Raw genomic sequence first — 25,454 nt, 5'->3', positions numbered from 1 at the left:
AGCCACTGTAGCTCTCCTGTTGGTCCATACCAGATGTCATAGTTTTATTAATCAGTTTGTTTCATGATCCTTTGTATAATATTGCTTTTTTAGATATTAAGCAATTGCATTATGCTTCCGCTCTACTGATGCCGATCCCCGCCCTGATTGAGGAGAGCGAGACTGACACACGCCCCCTCCGACACGTGTGCAGTAGCCGACTGCATCTTTGTGTACGGAGAGCCATACCCTGATCCTCATTATCCCTCATCCCTGTGCAGGCGCCATCAATCAGCCAGCAGAGGTCGGAATTGCATCAGTTATGAGGAGTCCCTACCTGACTCCCACCCCTGTATGAACAACAGCCAATCATTGTTCATGTAAGCGCCCAGCCCAGCCGGATGGCAGAGCTGAGTTTCGAACCGATTTGTTTAAAATGGACCAATCACTTTTTTAATGATTCTTTAATTTATAATTTAGACATGTCCAATTTCCTTTATTTATGCTAGCACCTTGATATTTGTTGACAGAGACTGTTTTATCAAAACAGAATAGCAAGTTCATCTATTGGCATGGTTTTATTTATTTATTTTTAATTTATTTGTTTTATTTTATTTAGAAGAGGATATCACAGTGCCTAATGTGAATCTTTTAAATTAGTTCACCACCAACACTAACAGTTGTGCCACTGTACCACCATTTAAAATTCTAAAATAAACAAAATTTTACTTTATTTCATTCATTCTAAAATGCTTTTTTGTTTCATTCACTTGATCAGGGTTGCATTGTCTGGAACCTATCCTGGGAACACTGTGTTCAGAGGGTAGGTCTGTACTTTAAGTGATAACTAAAATTACCAAATTAAAATGTCTTTTTTAGATAAATGAATGCCAGTGCAATGGATTGGCACCCTGTCCAGGGTCTCCTGCCCTGTGCCTAGTATGTACCCTGACCAGGATAAAGTGGTTGATAAAAATAAAATGAGCTGAATATAGTACATTCAGTCAATAAATAATAAATGTGCACTAACAACGAATGCCAGAAATGTAACCAGTGCCCTCCAAACGTTTGCATAAAAATGTAAATGTTGGTAAGGACTGTCATGCTGTAAAGTAATTTATCTGCATCTAGAGCCACGGCAGCATTTTTAGATTCAGTCTGCATCTCTGTTGTAGTGTTAAGTCAAATTTGCCTACTTAGTGAAAAATATCAGCATTGTCCAGTGTACCACTATCAGTATGAATAATGTATTAGCATGTTGAGCAGACCAGCTGCCAAAAGGTCAGAAGTTGCAAAGGGCAGCTTTTTAGGATTCCACTACTTAGCTCCACTTACTGCACTCTCTCCTCTTTTAGAACTACATCTCATTACCGAATACCAGCTTCCATCTGTTACCAACCTCCAGGGTTACCCAAAACACACAAATATTAAACAACACACCTGGAATAAAAAGCAGTGTAGTTTAAAAGCTTGGTTTAATAAAAAGGTCAAGTGAACATGCTAGTTTGCTGACTGAAAAATATGTGTGCATGTGGATGTCCTAATAAACAAACTGATATTCTGATCTGCACATAAGAATATTAACATTTGGCTGGAAGATAAATCTCCAGCTCAGATCAGTCTACAAGCTGAGCACACGCTTTATTTACTTTCACTAAACACTTCATCCTGGTCAGTTGGGTGAATCCAGTGCCACCCCATAGAGCTTTTCCACCAAAAGAACTCTGGTTGAACCGGTTCTGTTCAGGTTTCTTCGAACCTTGGTGTTTTGTAGAGAACCGTCCCGGGTTTCCACTAGTTTTTGGGAACCAAGCATGCATCATCAACGGTTACACAACAAAAGTAAATTAACGGTTACACAACAAAAGTAAATTAACCAATTATGTGATGGCAGAGTGTGTAGATTATGTGCGAGCATTTGTGCTGTTGTTAAAGATGTTGGTTTGTATGCAAAAGCATCGCTCAACTATTGGTAATAAGAAGACATAGACGTGTTTGTCGCAGTTGTTTTCTTTAGTTCACTGACGTGAGAAGCGTTTTGTGCTTTGCTCTCACTGCGCTTGCTTGGCACTCGGTTTGAGCGATAAAACATCACTAACGTTCCACGACACGAACATCCATTTGTGTGAAATAACCATCAAATCCACTCTAAAAAGCTCCTAGTGTACCTGTGTTTAGCCGTATTGACTCCGTATTGACGTTATTAATAGGTGCTCTGTACTGCCGAAATTCATCGGTCATTGTTTTAGTACAACAAGCCACGTTGCGCTTTATTTAAACACGTTAAGCGTTTTTCGTACTGTCCGGGTCACTTTTACCACGTCATATCACACAGTTCATCTCTTTGAAAATATCAGTGAATATCAGTGGCAAACTGGCTCAAAATTTTATTAGGTGAACTTTAAAAGGAACCTCTTTTTTTGGGTGGAAACACGCAGAACCGGTTCAAAATCAAGTTCGCAAACCGGAATGGAGCCGGATCCGTGTCGGTGGAAAAGGGGTAACAGAAACACTGGGAACCAGTCAGGATAGTACCTTGGACAGCGCACATTTCCACTGCAGTTAAATACACTTACTCTCTCAGATCTAGAAACAATTTAGAAGGCTATCCACCTACTGTACATAGTCATGGGCCTTGCTCAAGGGCCCATCAGTGGCAACCTGGCAATGGTGGGGCTTGAAGCAGCAACCTTTCGATTACTAGCCCAGTACCTTAACCGTTAGGCTACAACTGCCCTAGTAGAGCAGGAGAACCTAGAGGAAACCCACACAAACCAAGAGAGTTTCGAGGTGGGGATCACCCTACGCTGCATCACTGTGTCACTCATACAATATAAGATCTGCATCTATAATCTGATTACATTCAATCAATTTTAAAACACACAAAAACATATTTGTATTAATAAATAATTAGATTTGCTTTAATAATTTAATACAGTCAGCTAGTAAGATTTGTTTTCTGGCTCTTTACTCACATGTGTGAGTTCTATAGAACATTATTTATACTGAATATTACTTCTTTAATTGGATATTCATGACAACATGTTTAGCATTAAGAGGGTTTTTAACTAGCCATGATAGAAATTAGGCAGAATCTGTTAATTACATTTATGTGCCTAACTGTTAGTTTGTTTGATTGATTCACATTAGTATGAATTTGTTAATTTTTCAATAAAGTGCTATCTCTTTACAGCTTTTTTATTTATTTATTTATTTTATTTATTTTTGTGGTAGTTGTTTGGGTCTCCTACAATTTCTTGCATGGACACATGCAGACACATGTATGATCTGGAAGCATGAAGGTGATTTAATGTGGTAGAACAATTCATGTGAAGGGGGGAGGTTAGGACGTTTTTAAGGGCATGTAACTCACAGGGGCCCTAAATTATTAGAGCATTAAGGAAAATTTTAAAAATAAATCAGCAATAATACATTATTAACAAATAACATATACACTTCCCCCCATATGTAAACAAAATGGTTCAGTCCCCCTTCAAACCAGCTGTGAATATACTTGCTAGCTGTGAAGAGTGTAGCATCAGGTCTGATTTTAAATGGAAAAAAACCTGCCTACCAAAAACATTCAGACATGTTACCATTAAAGCATTTACAGTGCCTTGCAAAAGTATTCAGCCCCCTTGAACTTTTCAACCTTTTGCCACATTTCAGGCTTTAAACATAACGATATGAAATTGTAATTTTTTGTGAAGAATCAACAACAAGTGGGACACAATCGTGAAGTGGAACGAAATTTATTGGATATTTTAAACTTTTTTTAGAAATAAAAACCTGAAAAGTGGGGCGTGCAATATTATTCAGCCCCTTTACTTTCAGTGCAGCAAACTCACTCCAGAAGTTCAGTGAGGATCTCTGAATGATCCAATGTTGACCTAAATGACTGATGGTGATAAATAGAATCCACCTGTGTGTAATCAAGTCTCCGTATAAATGCACCTGCTCTGTGATAGTCTCAGAGTTCTGTTTAAAGCGCAGAGAGCATCATGAAGACCAAGAAACACACCAGGCAGGTCCGAGATACTGTTGTGGAGAAGTTTAAAGCCGAATTTGGATACAAAAAGATTTCCCAAGCTTTAAACATCTCAAGGAGCACTGTGCAAGCGATCATATTGAAATGAAGGGAGTATCAGACCACTGCAAATCTACCAAGACCCGGCCGTCCCTCTAAACTTTCAGCTCAAACAAGGAGAAGACTGATCAGAGATGCAGCCAAGAGGCCCATGATCACTCTGAATGAACTGCAGAGATCTACAGCTGAGGTGGGAGAATCTGTCCATAGGACAACAATCAGTCGTACACTGCACAAATCTGGCCTTTATGGAAGAGTGGCAAGAAGAAAGCCATTTCTCAAAGATATCTATAAAAAGTCACCTGGGAGACACACCAAGCATGTGGAAGAAGGTGCTCTGGTCAGATGAAACCAAAATCGAACTTTTTGGCCACAACGCAAAACGTTATGTTTGGCATAAAAGCAACACAGCTCATCACCCTGAACACACCATCCCCACTGTCAAACATGGTGGTGGCAGCATCATGGTTTGGGCCTGCTTTTCTTCAGCAGGGACAGGGAAGATGGTTAAAATTGATGGGAAGATGGATGGAGCCAAATACAGGACCATTCTGGAAGAAAACCTGTTGCAGTCTGCAAAAGACCTGAGACTGGGACGGTGATTTATCCTCCAACAAGACAATGATCCAAAACATAAAGCAAAATCTACAATGGAATGGTTCACAAATAAACTTATCCAGGTGAAAATGGCCAAGTCAAAGTCCAGACCTGAATCCCATCGAGAATCTGTGGAAAGAGCTGAAAACTGCTGTTCACAAACGCTCTCCATCCAACCTCACTGAGCTCGAGCTGTTTTGCAAGGAAGAATGGGCAAAAATTTCTGTCTCTCGATGTGCAAAACTGATAGAGACATACCCCAAGCGACTTGCAGCTGTAATCGCAGCAAAAGGTGGCGCTACAAAGTATTAACGCAAGGGGGCTGAATAATATTGCACGCCCCACTTTTCAGTTTTTTATTTCTAAAAAAAGTTTAAAATATCCAATAAATTTCGTTCCACTTCACGATTGTGTCCCACTTGTTGTTGATTCTTCACAAAAAATTACAATTTCATATCGTTATGTTTGAAGCCTGAAATGTGGCAAAAGGTTGAAAAGTTCAAGGGGGCTGAATACTTTTGCAAGGCACTGTAAATAATAAAAATGACCTTTAGCACATGTGGTAACAAAAGAAAATAAAAAAATTGTTAATTGCAAAGATTATTACCTATTATTAAAAGTGGACTAACTATATTTAACAGTAATACATTGTTCATTTACTTATTCATTGCATGTTTTAACACCACTTTATCCTATTCAGAATCGTGGTGAGTACAATTCACTAGACAAAAGGTAGGAAACACCTTAGATGGGTCGCCAGTCCATCACAGGGCAAACACACACACACACATTCACAATTTTTTGGTATTTTTGGTAGCTCAAATTAACCTGAACGCATAACTTAGGACTGTGGGAAGAAACCGGAGCTTTTGGAGGAAACCCACACAGACACTGGGAGAACATGCAAACTGCACACAGAAAGGATCTGGACCGCTCCACCTGGGAATAAAACACGTCCTTCGCGCTGTCAGGGGACAGTGCTAGTCAAATCAAATTTATTTGAATAGTGCTTTGTACAATGGACTCTGTATCAAAGCAACTTTACAAAATCCGGGACCAATCGAGCCACCGTGCTGCCCACAATTATACAACATAAATTCGAAATTACTTACCTACTATAATACGCAATATACGTATATACAGTATATATATACACACTACCGGTCAAAAGTTTTAGAACACCCGAATTTATCCAGTTTTTTTATTGAAACTCAAGCAGTTCAAGTCCAATGAATAGCTTGAAGTGGTACAAAGGTAAGTGTTGAACTGTCAGAGATAAAAAAAAAAGTGAGGTTACCCTAAACTGAAAAATAATATACATTTCAGCATTATACAAAAAGGCCTTTTTCAGGGAACAAAAAATGGGTTAACAACTTAAAGCTGTTCTGCAGTAATGAAGGTTGATCAAGCCTTAAAATTTGATGCTACCAATTCCTATAGGTCTTCCAATTTTTCTTGATTGCTTACAACCCCCTCTGTCTGCATAAAAGTAGTGTTGGAACACACTGTGGTACCATACCCTTGTGAGCATTATTTGAACAGTATTGTTCTGCAGAAAGTATTGTGTTGCTATAAAAATGGCAAGAAAAATGCAATTAACAATGGAAGAGAGACAGACCATCGTAACACTTAAAAATGTAGGTCTTTCCTATAGAAAAATTGCGAAGAAAATCAAGTTGTCAGTGAGTACAGTTTCCTTCACCATCAAAAGGCACTTAGAAACTGGGGCAAACTCTGACAGGAAGAGGTCTGGCCACAACAGAATTAGAAGACAAGTTTCTGAGAGTCAACAGCTTGCGTGATAGGCGGCATACAGGACAACAGCTTCAAGCACAGCTTAATAGTGGTCGTAGTAAGCAAGTCTCAGTTTCAACTGTGAAGAGAAGACTTCGAGTTGCAGGTTTGACAGGTTGAGTTGCAGCAAGAAAGCCATTGCTAAGATGTCAGAATAAGAAAAAGAGGCTTGCCTGGGCCATGAAACACCACCAATGGACTATTGAAGACTGGAAGAAGGTTTTATGGACTGATGAAATCTTCGGTTTATCATGCAGGATTTATGTACGCCGTAGAGTAGGCGAAAGGATGGTTCCTCAGTGTGTGACATCAACTGTCAAACATGGATGAGGAAGCGTGATGGTCTGGGGCTGTTTTGCTGAATCCAGGGTCGGTGACTTGTACAGAGTGAGAGGTACCCTGAACCAAAACGGCTACCACAGCATTCTACAGCACCATGCAGTACCCTCTGGGATAAGCGTAGTTGGTCAGGGGTTCATCCTACAGCAAGATAATGACCCAAAACAGTCCAATCTTTGCCAGAACCTTTGGAAAAAAGAACAAGCTTGAAAACATGGAGTGGCCAGCACAGTCTCCAGATTTAAACCCCATTGAGCTGGTTTGGGATTAACTGGACAGAAGAGTGAAAGCAAAGCAGCCTACATGTGCCACACATTTATGGGAACTTCTGCAACAGAGTTGGGAAGAACTTTCTAAAGAATATTTAATTTCCATTGTAGAAAGAATGCCACGAGTGTGTTCAGCTGTTTTATCTGCCAAAGGTATCTACTTTAATAAATAGATAATAAATAACTTTAATAAATAAACTTTTATAATACATTTTGGTTTATAAATTAATTCCATGATTTTTTTAATTTCAGTAGTTTTTTTGTTCTATGTCTTCATTTCAGAGTACAATAAGACATTAAACTGCATAAATTTCAATAAAAACTGGAAAAATTGTGGTGTTCTAAAACTTTTGACCGGTAGTGTATATACAATGTATATAATCTGTAATTATTAGTAATCATTTAATCATCACATCATTTCATATCTTATAATTGTTTAACTCAACATGACTTGCTGTAAACTATAACTGCTAAAGAACTTTAGTTTTTCATGCTTGTGTTTCTCCAGTCCTCCTCCTCACTTCATCTCTCTGTTAAGCCCAGCTTTTGAGAGTTCAGTGAATAAAGCATGAGTTTCTGTTTTGTTTAATCTTCATATCGTCTTCCCACACACTCTCTCCCTCTCTCTCTCTCTCTCACACACACACACACACACACACACACACACACACACACACACACAAGCACACCAGTAAAAGAGAAAGAATCTTAATATGGATGCACATTCCAATAACCAGTGACCTACAAATCTGTGAGCACAAATTAAACTATTTAAGGAACAGATAAATTAAAAGAATCATTTTTTGGAATCCCAAAATACTCAAGATAAATGTATGAACCATATTTCCAGAAAAGTTGGGACATTTTGTAAAATGCAGTAAACAGAACTGAGGTTCACACCCAAAATAAGTGTGAACTTGTAACTCGACGTCCCCTAAACTCAAAATCTTCAAAACTTAATGCCCTTCATCAAGAAATGTATACCCTTAAACTCAACGTTTCCCTTAAACTTGACATGTGAGACTGTCGCTTTGTTCAGCGTAATGAAAGTGCGCAGATGAGACGAATGTGGAATAACCGTCAAATCCACTCTGAAAGCGTCCACATGTATCTGTGTTTAATTGGATTTTTCTCCTGTTTCACTTTTAAACTTGTATTGTAACTCGCGGTTCTGAGAAATAGTGAGAATCGGCTTTTCAGAGAGAATTTAAAACGCTTATCGTTAAAAAAAAAAAAAGCTTAATGTGACTTGTTGTATTAAAAGAACAACATAGAAACACTAAACTTCTTTAATTATTACAGCTCATAAGTTCTCTCCACTAATAAAGTTCCTCGCTCATTGTTTTAGTACAATAAGTCATATTAAGCTCCATAGGAGATAAAGGAACAGCCAGCAATCATCTCCACGATTAAGAAGCATAAGGACGCAATAAAGAAGTAAAGGTAAAGAGCAGGTTTTATTGTATTTTTTATTGATTTTTAACTGTTTTCAATTGTATTTCAGTGTTTTCATATTATATTTAAGTTATTTTCAGTGTATAAGTGTCAAAAACAACCCCATTATTTAATGTTAGCCTAAAATATATGCAGTTCCACGGGACCAATGAACGCATTAACAGGTTTCCTATACATTCTTATGGGAGAAAATACCTTGAACCTCAACGTCTTTTTTTTAAACTTAACACCAGTCCCAGGACCAGTTGGGTTATTTTTCAAGGTACCACTGTATTCACTTTTGGAAACTGCATTTAACATTTTGCAGACCTTAACTTTGTAAAGTGAAGGAGCAATATTAATATAAATTTGGCATAAAGAAAGCGAGAGTAAAGGAGAAGCCGAGCTTGTTAGCAGGCCGTCGTATCCCTGGGAAGATTTCTATCAGATGCACGTACAGGGAGAGGCATCCAGTTAGAAAATGACTTTTTCTGCACACGCTGGGCCATTTAGCACACCCTGTGATGACTCCTGTTTGGGCTGGAGATAAATGTTCACACACACACACACACACTACAGTAGGTTCATGTGCTAACCCACACGCTGCATTCTTTCTGTCCCATAGCCACATTTATTTTTTCCACCAAAGAACAACTATATAAACAGAACTTCCCTCATGAATTGTGGGTTGTATTTGCTTTCCCTATCACCTCTTGCCAGGTATGCACCCAAGCAGAGCGGCATACAGCCAAAAACACACTGTGGAGATAAATATAGAGAATTCCTATCAGCATTTCATTATTATTAATGTGGGAATGTGCAGCTGCATAGACGCTAATATCCTGATATTAAGCAGCAAGAATTAAATAGAAATGTATTGCTAGTGCAAACAATGTCAACTAGTGCTAGTAAAAAGATTAAATAAGCATATACATATACTAATTATTTATGAAATATTTGTGTTTAAAAAAAACAAAAAACACTGGGTTCGATTCCCAGGTGGGGCGGTCCGGGTCCTTTCTGTGTAGAGTTTGCATGTTCTCCAAGTGTCTCCCGGTTTCCTCCCACAGTCCAAAAAGTACAGTGAATTGGAGACAAAATTGTCCATGACTGTGTTTGACATTAGAACTTGAACTAATGAATCTTGTCCTGTCATGAATGTAACCAAAGTGTGTAAAACATGACGTTCAAAATCTTAATAAATAAATTAATAAACATACACATTATACACAGATTCTTATTTGTGACTATAGTAATAAAGTATTTATCTTCACACCAGCAATTGTTTTTTGTTTTTTTTCTCCCAATCTAGTCCTATCAAATACCCAATTACATTACGCTTCCTCTCTACTGATGTTGATCTCCACTGCTGATTGAGGAGAGCAAGACTGACACACGCCCCCTCCGACATGTGTTCAGTAGACGACTGCATCATTTCACCTGCATGAGGTGAGTTCATGTGCGGATAAGCTTTGTGTATGGAGAGCCACACCCTGATCAACACATTATTCCTCGACTCTGTGCAGGTGCCATCAATCAGCCAGCAGAGGTCGTAATTGCATCAGTTATGAGGTCACTATTTGGCTTCCCACCCTGTATGAACAACAAGCCAATCGTTGTTCATGTAGGCGTCCAGACTGCCGGATGGCAGAGCTGAGTTTCAAACCGACGAGTACTAAATGTCAGCTCTGGTGTGCTAGCGTGTTCTACCCCTGCGCCACCTGAGCAGCTCTCACCAACAATTGTTTTTAAATTAATTTAAATATTAGTTAAAATAATTCAATTCAATTATTTTTTTTGTTTTGTTTGTTTTATTATTATTATTGTTTATTATTATTATTATTATTATTATTATTTAGCTTTTAACAATGTAAGGTACATGTAAACGTACTAATTTAAATTTGTTTTAGAAAATATTGTACAGCCCACCATTGCTGAGATCCGGGTTTGAATCCTATCTGTACTATTAGTCAGCCTGGCATCTATACATATATGATTGGCTATGTCTGCGGTGGGAGGGGGGCTTGGCCGAAGCCCTGCGATGGATTGCCACCTCATCTAGGCCAAACCCATCAGAATGAATACAGGACATGAACAGGTGTAACTCGTCAGAAAGAAGACATACATAGCATCTGTCAGACATTGGTAGAGGTACCAAAAGTCCCATGTATTGACAGCTAAACAAACCCCATACCATTATGAAACCACCACCAGCCATTTTAGTCCCCTGTTGTACCAGTTTTTCTGGCACTTATTGTAAAAGTAAATTATGTCGTATTTTTGTTTCATCTAACATTTGAGCCACCCAACAGTCTGGGGTCTTCATTGTTGAATATAAAGCTTCATAATGTTCTACAAGTTTCAGATCTGGACTGCAGCCAGGCCAGTCTAGCACCTGCACTCACTATGAATCACACTGTTGTAACATGTGCAGTGTATGGCTTAGCAAGAACAACCATTAAAATCATCTAGGTGTCAGCATGTGTTGCGCATGTGCCTATGTATTAATGGTTTCTTTACAGTTGTGGCCATCCCACTGGCACTAACACACCCCCATACCAAGACAGACGAGGGGTTATTACAATTAAGCTAATACAGATGCAGAATTGGCTCAAACATTTGTTTTCCCAGTAGCAAGTCCATTTTCTTTCCGCTTCTCCAGTATGTTTCTATTAGTGCCATTCTCTTTTGGGTTTAAAAAAAAAAGTTTTAAAAAGCAGCGCAGACCCTTATTTATGTCAATTCTGAATTGCTTCAGCTTCCAGAAAGCACACACAGCTGACAAGGTCACATGCTGTGTTGTTTCTCCCCTAGAGCTTGGCATTTAAGCCACTGAAACGAAGTAGTAAATCAGCCAAAAATGAAACAGCTTTCACTGAAAATGATTTAGATGCACAATCCTCTGTTAGAAATTCCTGCAATGTAAATTAATTTCAATTCAGTTAACCCTATTCTGAAGTAGTTTGTGGGGTTAGATCTGCATGAACTCCTACAACAACTCTAGAGTAGTAGGAACACACCATAGGGAGAGTGCAGGGCATCTTACACTTTCCTATTAACTCAGTTACACCTAGGGGTAGTTGGTGGTGGTGTGTTAGTGAGTGTTGTGCTGGTATAAGTGGATCAGACATAGCAGCGCTGCTGGAGTTTTTAAATACAGTGTCCACTCACTGTCCACTCTATTATACACTCCTACCTAGTTGGTCCACCAAGTAGATGTAAAGTCAGAGACGATCGCTCATCTATTGCTGCTGTTTGAGTTGGTCATCTTCTAGACCTTCATCAGTGGTCACTGGATGCTGCCCACAGGGCGCTGTTGGCTGGATATTTTTGGTTGGTGGACTATTCTCAGTCCTGCAGTGACAGTGAGGTGTTTAAAAACTACATCAGCGCTGCTGTGTCTTATCCACTCATTCCAGCACAACACACACTAACACACCACCATCATGTCAGTGTCACTGCAGTGCTGAGAATCATCCACCACCCAAATAATACCTACTCTGTAGTGGTCCTGGGAGAGTCCTGACCATTGAAGAACAGCATGAAAGGGGGCTAACAAAGCATGCAGAGAAACAGATGAACTACAGTCAGTAATTGTAGAACTACAAAGTGCTTCTATATGGTAAGTGGAGCTAATAAAATGGACAATGAGTGTAGAAACTAGTGGTGGTAAATTTGGTTCATTTTATGGACTCGGGTTAATCTGAGTCACTCAGTAAGGCGATCCGGTTCACTTGAGTCACTTGAGTCATTTGAGTCACTTGTACTGATATCTTGATTGCGATTGATTTACTGCATGAAAATGCATCCAAATATCACTTGTCTTCCATGCACTCATCTTCTGTAAATAAATCCTTCTCTCTTAAGTCTCTTGGCACCTCACACTTCTCTTGTCATTGACAAGTTGACACTTTTTTCTAAGTGGAATCTTGATCATGCAGGAGAGTGGGGTGGACTCACCTACCAATCAGATGGGTATATTAGTGGGTCAAGGGTTCAAGGGGGATGGTCAACAACAAATTGCCATGGTAACTTCACCCATTCAGGCAGCCACAGTGGCACCAAAACAAACAGTTAATAAATTACTATGGGGGCTATGATACTCCTTAAGTGGTACAGTACTAAAGTAGCCTATAAGCATTTGCATTATAATAATATTGTAACTATATTTTGTTGTTGTTTTGCTTACAAGAAAATATGCTGCATTACTAATCTATACCACGACTACTGATAATAATAATAATAGCATGTGCATAAAATCAGCCACATAACAAACACCAGTGTGTTTAACTGCTTGTTTATTGGAATATTTAACTTATCACTTAGATTCACGGACTGGAGTGAAGTCGGTTCAGCCAAATCATCTGAGTCCGTGGTGTTTTTAGTGAGTCTGCTCTCTCGCCTTGTGTACTTAGCAGCAGCCAGTCAGAGGACTCATAGGATCCGGGTTAATTGAGATTTCGCACTCGTGATTCCTGATTCAGTACAAAGATTCGAATCATTAACCCGGGTGATTCAGGAACTGCCCAGCTCCAGTAGAAACAAGGAGGTGGTTTTAATATTATGGCCGATCAGTGTATATACAGTACAGTTTACATTAGGATTTAACCAATATTTAACCATAAAGATGGAATGTTAGCTGTATCAGTACTTTCCACACTGTTTACTTGTTTTGACTGTGGTGCCTTCAACAAAGTTACTTTATTTATTGAGAAATTGTACTTAATGTTACTAAGCATTTTCTTCACAGTCCATAACTTTTTTTAAATAAATCTGTGTCTGATCAAACTTCATTAAACTGAATTCTAACATCACACATAAATAAGATCTGATTGCAGAGGCAGATACTGCAGATTAGCTTCTTAGCTTGCCACCTTCAAACATCTAGCTCACAGACTGTTTTACCTTAATGATAAATTTTTAATAGAGTAAATATATGTAAGAGTTGTAATAGTTTACATCTTTTCTTATAAACATATGAATAAACGCATCCCAATTTCTTACTTACTTTCTTCATGTTGTTGCTCTTATTACAATGGTGGTAAAACTATAGTACAGTAGACGCTTGAGTTACGAACCTTGAGTTTAGCATACAAACCTTTTGGGTTATGAACGTTCTTTTTCAACTTAACGTACAAACAAATTTCGGATTACGAACCGAAATTCGCGAAACACGTGACGTCACGAACAAGTTGACTCCGAGCGCAGGGGTGGCTCGTTCCTTAGGGCGATCGGGCGACGCACCACCAAAGGGCAAAAGGGAAGAAATTTTTCTATCACAGCTGTGACTGTTCTGGACAGTCTGTCTTGCCTCTGAATATCGTAGTCCAATCAGTGTCGAGTTGTGTTCCGTACAGTACCGCCCCTTTTGGGGCGATTTCAGTCTGACTGAAAATCGCCCCGGATTGCTTTCATAGACTCTCATGTTAAGGCTCTTTTTTTTTCGAACTGCAGGCGCTGCAATACATTCTGAATGGGTTCCGGGAGGGCACGCACTTACGTGCTTGCATCACACGTAACCTGGTGTAGCGATCTCGTCACCATGACTACCATTACCTCAGTTCGGAGCAACTCCATCGTGTCATTAAGGGAAATGTCATTCAGTCGTCGTAGTAATCAGGATAAATTAGCAACTTAAGAATTAGGGCCACCCAGACCAAATTTAAACATCAAGCAAGTATCTACAAAGGGGGGAATCATAAAAGTTACAAGTAAATTACGAGTGGGTAATATAATTTTTAAATTGTGAATTGTGATTGCACTTATTGTATCTCCCCAATTGTTTAATTGTACTTCTTTATTCATTGCACATCAGCCCCGATGCCAATCTTTATTCTGGATCTGCTGCACCTAAAATAAAATGCTATCTGATGAAGACTGAATTAAATTGTTAGTGTGAAGGCTTTACTTAATGTTATGATTAATGGTAAAGCTGGTCTCTCTCCAAGAGTTCAAAGTTACTTGTGAGGGCAAACTGACAGATGACTTAAGATATTAATTATTTAAGTTTTAATTTACCCATTGAACGGGTCACCTTGGCCATCATCGCAACAATTGCCCCCCCTGAGAGATGGCAGGAGCCATCACTGTCCGAGCGTCTCTCTTTCTCTCTCTCTCTCTCTATATATATATATATATAGTGAGTGAACATTCGGACACTGGACGGTGTTTTTCCTGTGTTTTCTTTATATTTTGTAAAATTCTATATTAAAATGTCCCCAGAGAAGGTGCAGAGAAAGCGTTTTTTGTTGTTGTATAATTACTACTGCCAGTAGCTGTCACTGTGTATCAGACAGAGGGGACATTGAGTACGAGAGAAGAAGGAAGTTATTCTTTCGTGAAATTTCACCTACAAAATACAACACTATTGAAATTAAGAAGGAAATAATAATAATAATAATAATTTAAGATTTAAGGGCAAATATACTTATACCTATAACAAAAAAGACCATTTAAGACATTAGAAAGGCAAGGTAAGGGGGTGGTTTGGGAGGTCTGGCATGGATTAATTCTATTTACATGATTTCTTATGGGAAAAATAAGTTTAACTAACGAACATTTTGACTTAAGAACAGCCCTTCGGAACCAATTAAATTTGTAAGTCAAGGGTCCACTGTAATGGGATTTCTCTTATAAAAAAGGTATCATATTCTTAAAAGGCACTTGGTCAAAGTCTTAATTTCTGGAAATCTGGTAGTTAAGAATGCTTAAAATGAGCTACAGCTCTAAGGAGTAAAAGAGTGTACTCTCAATCCGACGTTACAAAAGCTACCACCAGAAATAGACATTATAATAAGCATTTTATTTAACTAATCCTAACAAGCTTTGGAATGCCTTCCCCACAGGAATATGAGCTAAATCCATCACGCTAATCTGGTGTCACCTCTACAGAAGCATCAATAATGCACTCAATTTAGCACAAAATGTATCAACGAGCTGAAATTCACCAGACTGCTGGCCACCCAAACTGTTAGTAATTACTGATGCAAAAGCAACTGACGAAGTCTTTTGAAAGCCACGAGCAGCTTGCTTACACAGACACTGACACAAACACACACACAAGCTGTGGTGCAAAGCCATACGCTGAGTATCAGGTTTTCATACTGAGACACTAGAAACTGATACTGCATAAGTGTGTGTGTGTGAGAGAGAGAGAATGTTAGTGTGAGTGTCTTGTACACAACTCATAACATTCTCTAGAGTTAATCAGTCTATAATTAATGATCATTACTCTTATATCAGGTAATAGCTGCAACAACAATGCATTGCATCAATGCCAAAATGAAAATCTATTACTTTATCACACACACACACACACACACACATTGTGTTGGTCCCCCTTTTGCTGCCAAAACATCCCTGACCCGTCGGGGCATGGGCACCCTGACTGGTCTGCAGATATGCAGCCCCATATGCAACAAACTTCAATGCACTGTGTATTCTGACACCTTTCTATCAGAACCAGCAATTTGAGCCTTGGCCGCCCATGATCCTGTAGCCGGTTTACCACTGTTCCTTCTTTGGATAACTTTTGACAGATACTGACCACTGCAGACCGGGAACACCCCGCAAGAGCAGCAGTTTTGAAGATGCTCTGACCCAGTCTTCTAGCCCTTGGCCCTTGTCTAACTCGCTCAAATCCTTCCTTCTTCTAACACATCAACTTTGAAGATGAAATGTTCACTTGCTGCCTAATATACCCACCCACTAACAGGTGCAGTGATGAAAAGATAACCAGTGTTAATCACTTCACCTGTCAGTGGTCATAATGTTATGCCTAGTCGGTGTGTTCTGAGAGTCTCTCTCTCTCTCTCTCTGACTGATTTGGTTAATTCATTTGGTTAATTTTGAACTGTATGCAGTTTTATTTTACCCACACAACACTGGGGTCTCTGGAACCCCAAAGAACAAGGGAGCAAAGTCAATGTCAACAAAATACAACCCTTCACAATTCAACAGAAATTGAAAAGGTAGGTAAAAAGAAATCATGCTTCAATTTGTATTTGTTTAAATGGTAATTGTTAAATAGGTAGATACAATAAAATCAGAACTGCTAACTTTTAGAGTATTGTTTTTAGAATCTTAGACCCTTTCTGATGGTGTCAGTTACTCTCTGCCAAAATATGTAAGATGTTTTAATCTATTCTAATTATTTTACCTACTTCATCTACACTTACTGGGCATTCACTGTTGGTTACATTGCTTTGAGATTTTGGACTATGTTAAAATGATGCATCATGTGTTTGCTGCTGATTTGTAACAAGTCGCTCTATTGGATTCAGAGCTGTTGCCATTTGAGGCTAAGTACACTTAGCCCATTCTCATTTTCATAAAACCATTTTGAGGTTACTGGAAGTAACTAATAACAGAGATAGTAACCTGTAAAGGTGAAGGGATGAACAAAATCAATAATAACATTAAAATAGGACAGACAATCTACAGTCCCACAGTCAGTCACAGACATGCAGTCAAGTTAACTGGAAGTGCTAAAATTACCATGTGTGTATGTGTGTGTGTGTGTTTGCCCTGTTTACCCTGTACAGGGTGTTTTCTATCTGTTGCCATGTGAACTGCAACCACAACACTGAACAGAATAAACATTTAAATTCTGGAAAAGTCTATAGCAAATACCAATCTGTGCAAGATGAAATAATGCCCTTAATACACGGTGTATGATGAGGGTTTCAAGGATGTGTTTCATTTTGAAATAGTTAGATTTTGTTTTTTAATTCACCACAACATGAAAAACCAAGACTTCTGATCTCAGAAACACAACCAGTCAGCACAAGACAAAGCTGTATTATTGTAACTTTAAGACCTCATGAGTACCACAAACAAATATGTAAGTAATCATATAGTAGTATTATAACTAAATATTGCTGTATAACAGTGGTTACAGTTACAGCTGAACAAAAAGACTTACTGATTTTAACTGGTGGGCACCGGTGACTTGTGGCAACACTTTCTCCAGTTCCTTTTCAATACGGCTAGCCCAGTGGATCATCCTAAGAGAGAGAGAGAGAAAGACAAAAAGAGATTAAATAGTAATACTACTTTGCAGGCAATCTAAAAACATTTAAAATAAAACAGGGATGTAACGATGCACCACAAGACAGTTAAAAACCAAGTAACGTGTAACGATTCAAATCGGTTTACATGTATAATGAATCGATATTTACTTTAAACAGCAGAGGGCACTGGCGCTATTCACCTCGCCTGGTGGACGTCACTACAGGGTTGCCAGGTTCAGAATGTTCCAGCCAAATGTATTTATGTGAGGATACTTTCTTAATTTGTATTATTCATTTATTTATATAATTGGCAAAATCTGGAAAAAATCATATTGTGAACCCAGTATCGTGAATCACATCGCATCGTGGGTAGAGTGCATAGTTACATCCCTACAATAAAAACATAAGAACATATTACAAATTACATAAAAAGATATTTTAACATATTAATATATAAATAAGACAATATCTTGAATCCTAGATTACAATGGCCACGAATATCATCAATTACAAACAATCCTTACATTTCCCGTTCTATGCTGGGAACCAGGGGACTGAATTTAAATGGTGCAATGTATGGGGAAGACCATAAACTCAAACATTTAGCTTTATGTGAAGTTTATATAAGCACAAAAATACTGCCAATGCTAGATTTCAGATCCATTATCAAGATACATCTTTTTTTTCATTTATTGTGACTGAATCTGCAGATAAATGTATGTATTCCACAAATGTTAGCTAGCCTTAGTCCAGGTGTATTAGCCTAGTGACTAAACGAAAAACAGTAGTATTAGATCAGCAATGTGTAGTGTGGTAGGGGTGTGGGTGTTATCTGGCCCAAACAGTGTTTGCTCTAAGACAGTTAGGTTGATGTAATTAATGACCACTGCTCTAAGGCATGATAGTGACAGGCTATAGGAGTTCGTACCATGTGTTAGTGGATGATTTATGTCATGTCCGTTAACGTCAGATGAATAAAATATGTCAGCGAATTGAATTAGAACATCAGTCAGATCCAATCTAATCTAAACATTTAAGGTCAAAGCAGCATTGATACTGGTATTCTGTATCAGTAAAGGAGTAAATACAGTTGTTTGTCAATGGAGGTAAATAATAAAACTAATTCTGAGGGGTTTTTTTCTTACACTTCATATTATAAAGTACGTAAAGGAATAAGTATATTGGAGGCCAAAAAGACCCCAACTGTTGTTTGTTTCCTTTGCCAGGTTGTAAAACAAAAAGCTTTGAAGGGTGTTTTACCATCCACATGTTTCCGCACTTTCATATTTTCATTGGAAACGGTGAGGGTGGGAGGAGTAGTAAATGGTCGGGTCTGAGAGACTGAGAGGGTTACAGTCCGGGTTGAGCACCATCTGATTTCCACCTTTTTGGGACGCTCAGAGAAGCTTTAAATCAATTAAGATTCTCATGTGATGATTTTGACATTTTTCTTTATGCAGACAGATTAATCCCCTAGTTAATACTCGTTTTATGATTTACCCAATCATTATTTATTTTAATCGTTTTTTTTTTATGTCACAGCATTACCGGTCTTGCACTGTCTTTTTATTTAGTTATTTATTTATTTATTTAATCATTTATTTATTTATTTATTCATTTATTTGTGTATTTTTTTTACGTATTTAATTTTTTTGCAATGTGTTGCAGACATAAAATAATAAAAAATCCATCTTCTTTGTGCTGTTTTCAATTAAATATCAGTAAAAGTCAGTGTAAATCACTGCTTTCTCTTTTTAATTGCATTTTACCTGCTGTTTTTACCAAGTCTTTCGGAATTTGAACAACATTAGCAGCTTTAATGAGAGTCTCGGTTTACCAGCAATATCTGCAGAAATGAATCAGCGGGATATTTTTGCACACTGAATGCATCAGACACTGGCAGACAATGTGGTAGTGTTGCAGTGAGACAGGAGCCTTTAAACAGCTTTATCTAAAAACTCTTAATGGTCTGACATTTGCAACCAAGGCTCGTGGTCTGTAAATAAGCTTATCTACCCTGTGCAGCCTCAGAATGTGTGTGCTGTGTGCTTCTACATATCGGCTGGAAAATATGACTATTGCCTGCAACAATTTTATTAACAGAATACAGTTTTCCAAAGTTTCCACAGAAGTGAATAAATAAGGATACAAATTAAAAAAGCTATTTGTGTGTGTGTGTGTGTTTGTGTGTGTGGAAAATGAGACAATTACCTTTGCTCATTCACCTTATGTAAGTTACTCGCCTACATTTATTACTCGCTGTAAGTTACTCACCTTCCTAACATGCAGATTTAGAAAAAGGATAATGCATGCAGACTATAGTGAGAGTGTAACTGACTATGGCAGACACTGATACATTTTATATAATGCCATTCTTTTGGTAAAGCAAAACATTTATTTGTGCATTTTAAGTATTTATCATTTTGTAAAATTAAATAGTTAAATTCTAACAGCTGTAATTTTAATCTGCCACCACATTAGCAAACATTCACATAAGCATGATGTTAAGGAAAATACCTTTTTTTCCTCTTTTTCTCCGATTTTTTCCCCTAATCTAGTCGTATCCAATTACCCTGATTGCGTTATTATTCACCTCTACCGATACAACCCTCCACTGCTAACTGAGGAGCTTTGCATCTGACACACGCCCCCTCCGAAATATGTGCAGTTCCGACTGCATCTTTTCACCTGCACGTGGCGAGTTCATACGTGGATCAGCCTTGTGCATGGAGAGCCACACCCTGATCAGCATTATCCCCCAATTCTGCACAGGTGCCATCAATCAGCCAGCAGAGGTCGTAATTGCACCAGTTATGAGGAACCCTGGTCTGGCTCATCCCACCCTGAACAAAAGCCAATCGTATGGCAGAGCTGAGATTTGATACGATGTATTCGAAATCCTAGCTCTGGTGTGCTAGCGTATTTTAGGGCTGCGCCACCTGAACGGCAAAAATATATTTTTTAAAGAAACAGCAAGGACTAATCCACACCAGCCTACAACCTTACCAACTGAGTATGACTCACCACCAAGCGGTTTCCTTAAATAATCAAGATTTCATGTGCTAAGTGTTAGTGCTGATTAGCCCTGCAGCTCCTGGGGACCTTATTTAGAAGGTCAAACTATGCTTCCGATGCAAGAGACACCGGACAAAGGTAATCAACCTGTTACAATTAACTTTTATGTACATATTTAAATAAAAAAATTGTTTTAAAATCCATAGTGTGTGTATGCTATTTCTGCATTCAATTCTTATCAGTCCTAGTATCTAAATCTCCTACTTGAAGGATTCCCATCCCCCAATCCCCTTCTGCATTCCCCCTCTTTTTTTTTCTCTCTAAGTCACTCATTCTCTCGCCGGTTGGCATGAAGCAGTATTACTTAAGGATGCTTGCAATTAAAAGTCCAGTGCTGACTCAAGTGCTGCCCTAAGCAGCCCACACGCTGGCTAAATGGAGCCAGTCAAGGAATTAAGTAATCCTCACATCAGCACTGTATACCTTTTACGCATATACACACTGTCTCAGATGCACTTAATACAATGAGATGTCTAACAAGGTTGTGCTGATGTAAAGGTGAGAGAGTCTGACAAAAACAGAGAACAGAGAGAGAATAAATGACAGCAGGAGGAAAAGGGTTGACCTATAATACAACAATAACACATCCACATCTAAACCATCAGTGTTTATACAGTTTGTAATAATGTTTTCCTGTGTTTGACCTGTGGCTGTTATTTTGACTTTTGATTATGTACTGTGAATGCGGTAACGTGATGGAGGTCAGGAAAGACGGGTTTTGCTACGTAAGGACCATACACTGATCAGCCATAACATTAAAACCACCTCCTTGTTTCTACGCTCACTGTCAATTTTATCAGCTCCACTTACCATATAGAAGCACTTTGTAGTTCTACAATTACTGACTGTAGTCCATCTGTTTCTCTGCATACCTTTTTAGCCTGCTTTCACCCTGTTCTTCAATGGTCAGGACCCCCACAGGACCACCACAGAGCAAGTATTATTTAGGTGGTGGACCATTCTCAGCACTACAGTGACACTGACATGGTGGTGGTGTGTTAGTGTGTGTTGTGCTGGTATGAGTGGATCAGACACAGCAGCACTGCTGGAGTTCTTAAATACCATGTCCACTCACTGTACACTCTATTAGACACTCCTACCTAGTTGGTCCACCTTGTAGATGTAAAGTCAGAGATGATCGCTCATCTATTGTTGCTGTTTGAGTTGGTCATCTTCTAGACCTTCATCAGTGGTCACAGGACGCTGCCCACAGGGCGCTATTGGCTGGATATTTTTGGTTGGTGGACTATTCTCAGTCCAGCAGTGACAGTGAGGTGTTCAGCAGTGCTGCCGAGTCTGATCCACTCATACCAGCACAACACTCACTAACACACCACCACCATGTCAGTGTCACTGCAGTGCTGAGATTGATCCATCACCCAAATAATACCTACTCTGTGGTGGTCCTGGGAAAGACCATTGAAGAACAGCATGAAAGGGGGCTAACAAAGCATGCAGATGGACTACAGTCAGTAATTGTAGAACTACTAAGTGCTTCTATATGGTAAGCTGATAAAATTGACAGTGAGTGTGGAAACAAGGAGGTGGTTTTAATGTTATGGCTGATCAGTGTAGGTAAGAAAAGCTGTTTTCTTAAAACCATCTACCAATATTTTGGAATTTAACACATCAACCAAGGACTAGATACAACCTAAACAAGTTTATTTAAATACAGCTTATTTTTACCCAAATATTTAGACTCAACTAAATGACCAAACAGACCATTAAGGGGTTAAAGTGGTCACACAGTAAAAACAAATATTTACAGTTACAGTTAAAACACAAAACTTAAATGGATGACTTCATTAACTCCTCAGTCAACCTCAAGCAGTCATTTTCTATTTCACTGATTTAGCATCACATTGACATTCCTTATATTTCATTGCCTGCCTGTGTGTTGACAGTTACTGGAGTTGACTCAATAAAGAGGCTACGTCTTGCCTCATCTTGACCTGAATGTTTCTTGTATATGCCCTAAACCTTCACTCATATAAAAATATGTAGAAATTGTAGAAAGGTATGTTCCAGCATCAAACAGAACAGATGCTTTATATCTGCAGGGGATTTGCAGGCTGTGCATAATTTATAATGATGAGCCAAGACATTGTGACTCCAAAGATACAAACAGCAATGACTATTTTATAACAATCAGGTATATATTACATATTGGCCTAATATTTTATAAAGTGTAGCAGTGTTGTTGGGATTTTTAACTAGGCCTACTGTTAATGGTTATTTATTTATTAGGATTTTAAAGTCATGTTTTACACTTTGGTTACATTGATTACAGAAACGGTAGTTACTCGTTACACATTTACATTTACATATACAGCAGACACCTTTATCCAAAGTGACATACAGTACAGTTACAGTATACAGTCTAAGCAATTGAGGGTTAAGGGCCTTGCTTAAAGGCCCAACAGCAGCAACCTGGCAGTGGTGGGGCTTGAACCAGTGACCTCCTGGTTACTAGTCCAGTACCTTAACCACTAGGCTACGGCTTGTTACACAAGATTCACAAGATTCATCAGTTCACAAGTTTAATGTCAAACACAGTCATAGACAATTTTGTATCTCTAATTTACCTCACTTGCATGCCTTTGGACTGTGGGAGGAAACCGGAGCTCCTGGAGGAAACCCCTGCAGACACGGGAAGAACATGCAAACTCCACACAGAAAGGACCCGGGCCGCCCCACCTGAGGATTGAACCTAGGAACCTTCTTGCTGTGAGGCTACAGTGCTACCCACTGAGCCACCGTGACACCCTACTGTTAATGTCAGTGCAGTGCTGAGAAGGGTTCCCCACCAAATAAAATCTGGTCCGTGGGGGACCTATGGGGTCCCTTTTAACTGAAAAACTGAACCGTAGAGTGACAAAGTGCACAGAGCAAGAAAAGGACTACAGTTAGTAATTGTTAGCTTAAATTATATATAATAAATGAATTTCTGTACCATAAATAAATGTATGAATGGTCCAATATACCAGACATGTCAAACTCAAGGCCTGCAGGCCACATCCGGCCCAAGGTACAGTTATATCCGGCCCGCCAGTATATAGGTCACACACCGCACACTGTTGATACTGAACGACAGTGAGCATGCCAAGACCTGCAAGCCCAGCTGCTCCTTTCCCCTACTCTATTGTACATTTACATAAGGTTAGAAATCAATAATGCTTATCACTTTTAATTACATTTAAACAAGCCTTCCAAAAGAAATGGTAAAACAAAAAGTGGTCTAAGAAAAGAGTGACTTTCAAGACATGTGGGAGGTAGATTATCTATTTACACACATTGGTGGTAAACCAGTTTGCCTTGTTTGTGAAGCTGCAAATGTATTTTCATGTATTTTGCACTTAATCCAATATCCTAGTTAATAAATGTTGACCCTGTTTGGCCCTCAACATAGTCCCGTTTTTTAATTGTGGCCCTGTCTGTGATTGAGTTTGACACCTCTACAATATACCATTACTTATAGTATTGTACAATAACATTCCAACTAAACCCTGTCTAATAACTGTAGCATATAGTATTGTGTAGTTTTGTAGAAGTCATTGATTGCTGTTAGTTAGGGTCACCATATTTTGGTTTTCAAAAAAGAGGACACTTGTCTTGGGGCTGTTGGATTGGTAAAAGTAATTTCATGTAATTGGTGCCACCATGGAGATCAATCTCCAACCCAGGACCTAGTCATCTCTCTTGATGACTCCCAGATTAGACCATCTGATAATGTAAGAAGCCTTGGTGTTGTCCTGGATAACCAGCTTACCTTTTGTTCTCATGTAGTCAACATGACAAGATCGTGCCAGTTCCTCCTCTACAACATGGGAGCCACTCAGGTTCTTGTGCAGTCACTTGTAATCTCACGGCTGGACTACTGCAACTCCCTCTTGGCAGGTGCTCCTATGTTCACTATTAAACCCTTGCAGCTCATTCAAAATGCAGCTGCCTGTCTGGTTTTTAACCAACCTAAACACTCCGACATCACCCCACTGCTGCGTTCTCTTCACTGGCTTCCTGTAGTTGCCTTCAAAGCCAAAAATGGACCAACCCCAAGCTACCTTCGAGGTCTAATCAAACCCCTGGATAAGAGCATCTGCTAAATGCCGAAAATGTAAATGTAAATAGCAATGTGTATAAAGTAGGGGTTCAAATATTTGACAAATTCATTAGTAACCATGCAACTATTTTATTGAACTTTCTTTTTAACAAAGCAACTAAAAATGCATTTATGGTCAGATAATCGTATTACTTTCAATGCAGCGTTTAGTCCTAAACAATAATAATAACAAATAAAGTAGTCCATAAGTAGAGCTATTTCGACAGAATGTGGCGCTATCACAGCGTTACAATAACATCTTAGTGCCTCCCAAGGATCCCAGTGAAATCAGTGCAAAACACACAAAATAGTGCACGCAGACTACAAAAGCCAAATCCCAGACATTTCTGGTGATTTTGAAATCCAGACCAAACGCATTTTTTTAGGTCCAGATAAGAGGACATGTATGGTAAAAAGAGGACGTATGGTCACTGTGCTGTTTGTGGACTCTTGATTCCAATTGAGAGGCAGCTACAGATCGCTAAAGAAAAGTGCTGATTTGAAACACACCTGAAACCACCCAAGTTCACAGCTGAAACTGGAAAGCAGTTTTGAATCAGTATGGAGTCTAACTGTATGATAAACTTTCCACATGTGGAACTATGTCCCATAGTTAGGGCTCTACTAAATTCACGGGACAATGTGCTTAATTTCACGGACCTTGTTTTTCAAAAGTGCCATATTTCACGTCAGTCAATAAATAACACTCATAAATTAAATGATAGAATAAATGGAAGCTACAATACACAGCACAGCCTACCTTAATGGTT

The 25,454-nt window shown here is 38.8% G+C and overlaps 1 protein-coding gene across 1 annotated transcript in view; it reads right to left on the bottom strand.

The window, feature by feature from the left end:
- The window catches only part of cacna2d2a (calcium channel, voltage-dependent, alpha 2/delta subunit 2a), a 379,664-nt gene that overhangs the window by 342,738 nt on the left and 11,472 nt on the right, over window positions 1-25,454 (bottom strand). The window contains exon 2 of the mRNA XM_062996697.1: window positions 17,423-17,504. Within this exon, the coding sequence (XP_062852767.1) occupies window positions 17,423-17,504 (82 nt within the window). The remainder of the gene's footprint in view (window positions 1-17,422; window positions 17,505-25,454) is intronic.

This window comes from Trichomycterus rosablanca, chromosome 6 (assembly GCF_030014385.1).
Source record: "Trichomycterus rosablanca isolate fTriRos1 chromosome 6, fTriRos1.hap1, whole genome shotgun sequence".
NCBI classification, from domain to species: domain Eukaryota; kingdom Metazoa; phylum Chordata; class Actinopteri; order Siluriformes; family Trichomycteridae; genus Trichomycterus; species Trichomycterus rosablanca.
The sequence above is the reverse complement of the archived record's forward strand: the minus strand, read 5'-3'. Positions and strand labels throughout refer to the sequence as shown.